This window comes from Octopus bimaculoides, unplaced genomic scaffold (genome assembly GCF_001194135.2).
Source record: "Octopus bimaculoides isolate UCB-OBI-ISO-001 unplaced genomic scaffold, ASM119413v2 Scaffold_117217, whole genome shotgun sequence".
NCBI lineage: Eukaryota > Metazoa > Mollusca > Cephalopoda > Octopoda > Octopodidae > Octopus > Octopus bimaculoides.
This window is the reverse complement of record NW_026380777.1, coordinates 1,306-5,045: the sequence shown is the minus strand read 5'-3', so window position 1 is coordinate 5,045 and position 3,740 is coordinate 1,306. Positions and strand designations below refer to the sequence as shown.

The 3,740-nt window shown below is 37.0% G+C and overlaps 1 protein-coding gene across 1 annotated transcript in view; it reads left to right on the top strand.

The window, feature by feature from the left end:
• The window catches only part of LOC106880201 (glutamate--cysteine ligase catalytic subunit-like), a gene marked incomplete at both ends in the record, with an annotated part of 15,186 nt that extends 12,046 nt beyond the window's left edge, over positions 1 to 3,140 (top strand). The window contains 2 exons of the mRNA XM_014930057.1: positions 1,947 to 2,051; positions 3,059 to 3,140. Coding sequence (XP_014785543.1) covers positions 1,947 to 2,051; positions 3,059 to 3,140 — 187 coding nt within the window. The remainder of the gene's footprint in view (positions 1 to 1,946; positions 2,052 to 3,058) is intronic.
• Positions 3,141 to 3,740: the final 600 nt, after the last annotated feature.

The window sequence follows — 3,740 nt, the reverse complement described above, 5'->3', positions numbered from 1 at the left end:
ATATATATATATATATATATATATATATATATATATATACATATACACGCATACATATATATGTGTGCATACATACATATATACATACATGCACTGCTTTTGGGCCCTTAACCTTGTATACCATTTATGTCATTTATCCATTCTTGTGGCACAGAAGATTCATTCCAAACTCGAGTTATCAGGTTATGAATTTCAGATGAAGTATGATCCCCACCTGCTTTCAAAATTTCAACTGGTATACCATCCAATCCAGGAGCTTTACTTGATCTCGGTTTACATAATGCCAGATTTACTTCTCCAATGGAAAGTGTATTGTTCATATGTTGCATTATCTCTCTTTGTGGAATGTTGTTTATGATATCCATGTTCACTACAGAAGGATTGTGCAAAAGAATTTCAAAGTGTTCTCTCCATCTATTCATTATTCAAGGAGGATCTTTAATAACCTCATTTCCATCTTTTGACTTCAAGGGAACATCTGATGAAGATTGCAGTCCAAAAGCTTGCCGCAATAAACTATACAAACTTTTAATGTCCTTCCTATCATAGGCTGCCTGTACTTTCTCAGACAAATTTCTCCACTAAGTGTCTTTAAGCCTCCTGAGTTCTTTTTTTGCAAGTCTGCTTTTTGAGACTTGCACAACTTTTCTAGTTGCACTTTGTTCTTAACGTGTCGGTCAAGAAGCTTTTCATGAGTGGACTTCTTTGTTGCTAAAAGCTCATTTGTCACTGTATCCTTAGAATCAAACAAGTATTGGTGCCGTCTCCTCTTAAACCCTCACACTTCTGAACCCATTTTATATATTTCCTTCCAGAAAGATTGCCATGAACCTTCATAATGAATATTGGTACATCTCTTTTGAAATAACTGCAAGACTTGTGGTTATTTCAGCTGCTCTACATCAATTTTCTTTGGTACTTGTACACCTGCAATACGAATTTTCTTGTGGTCACTGAACTTGAACTTGGCCCTAACCATTTTGTGATCAGTATCACAATCAGCACCTCGCACTATTCTGAGACTGCACAAATCTAAGTCAGCTTCCTGAGTTGACGCAAAGTCAATCATGTGACCTTGTTTTGATCCTGGGTGAATCCAGGTAACTTTATGTTTCATCTTATGATGAAAGTATTCCCAACAATTAACCCTAGCTCAGAGCACATTTATAGCAGATGTAACCCATTGTTGTTCACCTTTCTTATTCTGTAATGCCCAAGTATATTACAAGCGCCATAGTCTCTACTAACACGTACATCAAAGTCACCAACCACAAACAACTTCTCATTCAAAGGCACTGACAGAATACTTTTTGTAAGCTCCTCATAAAATGCTTGGATATTTTTCTCATTAGCGAAAGTGTAGGAGCATAAATAGAGAAAACAGTTACAAAATGTCCTCAAGAAAAAAGGATCCAGAGTTTCATGATGCGTTTATTTATGCTTTGTGGTGGTTCTAAGTCTTTTAGCAAATCACTTCTAATTGCAAACCCAACACCACCTTCCCTTTTCTCCCCCTTTGACTTCCCAACCCAGAATAATGTGAAACCTGCCACAGGGTTCTCACATTTCAACAGACCAGGTGAAGAGAAACCTTATTCCTTGCATACTTGTTATCATTGTTTATATCAATTCTTTGTTCATTCCTGCTAAATTGAACCACCGTTAACTGCAATAAACTACCCAGCAGAGAAAGGACAGACAATTTTTATTGCACCTTTTCTAGCACCTTCCCAGTATATCCAGATGAACAGTGTTCTCCTTAAAAGGGCTGCTCAGACACAGTTCTGTCTATGAAAACATGTTAGTGATGTTAAGAAAAGAACCCTGCTGCCTTATGTGCAGATTTGTAACTGTATGCTTCCAACCACGCCTCTATCACCATAGGACTTTTGAAAAGTGATGATTGTACGAAGATGCCATTACTAATTGTTTTCATATATTTCCAGGTTCAGCTGACTGATTTTGAAAATGCTGCCTTCGTTGTATTTATGCTTCTTCTTACACGTACTATAGTTACTTTCAAACTGAACCTTTTGATCCCGATAACAAAGGTAAATATTGATTTCTCTACAATAAATATTGAACTCTTTGATCTAACTATAGATATGAGAGCTATGACAGATGTTCTGTCATTAGGTCTCAACTCATTGGTTTTATCTACGCTGAAACGTGTATGTTCTATCACAACAAACTTTACTGTGGTAGTTATAAGAGAAACTCTCATTGGCATTTTGGTGCCAAATGCACTTTTGTTTATATTGGTAGCAGGAAGATAAATCCCCACTACCTCTAGTGCTGTGACCCCAGATCATGTGATTTCAACTTTGGTCTTGTCAATGATGGATACTTAACCACAAGAGATAGCAGTGATTCATCTCCCCAGCAGTGATATGTAGACTGATAATGCCAGAGCAGACACTGGTGTCATGATTAGCCAGCTAGCTTGATAATATATATATATATATCAATGATAGAGGCAGAATTAATACGAAGAGGGGGACAGCTCTAAGCATCATCTTTCATTGCAAAACATAAATTAAATTAATTTTAAAGTCAACACTATGTTTCAACTAATTTAAATTCCTGTTGGAAACATTTATTTTTTCGTTCCCTTACAAGTTTCAGCCAATCATGGGTGCCCATGCTGGGGCACTGTCATCAAAGGATTTTAAAAATGTGTACTTAACCCATTATGTGTTTTGTTAATCATTTTATTAAACCATTAAGTTGCTGAAGATGTTTCTGGCACTCTGTTATGACAAGTCTTCCAGTTGATCTGATCAACGAGACACGCTACTCATGAAATTAACGTGCAAATGGCTGAGCACTCCAGGGAAATACCTTAATGTAGTTCTCAGGGAGATCCAGTATTACACAGAATGTGACAACACTGACCATTTGAAATACAGATACAATGCACTTTTTCCAGCTGAGTGCACTGAAGCAACAGGAAATAAAATGTCTTGCTCAAGAACTCAACACACCATTAGGTATTTGTTAATCCCATTTTATATATATATATATCATATATTTATTATACCATTTCACCCTCTGTAAGGTTGATGACAACTTCAAACCAGCACAAAAGCCAGATGCCATTAATAAAGAGAAATTTCATTTCAGAAAGGATATTCAAAAAAGTAAGAGCTAAATTTATTGGAAATTTTCAGAATAACAAGAAATAAATGTTTACTTTAATTAAATATTGATTGGTTAGTAAATATATATTTATGTTTAAATATGTGATTGGAATGCAAACTTCCCTACCACACAGCCATGCATGTGTATATATAAGGAGAATTCACAAAATATATGTATTAGTTTAACGCTCGGGAAGTGAAAAAGTCTTTAATGTTTTGATCCTATGATCTCCGACAGAAAGAAACAAGAAGAGAAAATAAATAATGTGTAGTGGCTAGCGATCTATCATGGCGAATACCGAACAGCGGGGTCACACAGGAGAGCTAGGAAGAGGGGGAGATAATAAAGTAGTGGTGATCCCAAAACGAAGGTGTGTGTGCATGTGTATAAGAGAGCATGTGTGTGCCTGTGGAAGAGGGCTGGTGACCTTGATGTGTGCCTGTGTGTATGTGTAGGTGTGTGGATGATGATGTGGGGCTGGGAAGTGGTCAGTGCTGGTGTATGCATTGTGATGTGATATGATGCGGTGTTGTGTGGTATGGTGGTGTATGGTGTGGTGGTGTGTGGTGTGGTGGTGTGTGGTGTGGTGTGATGGTGTT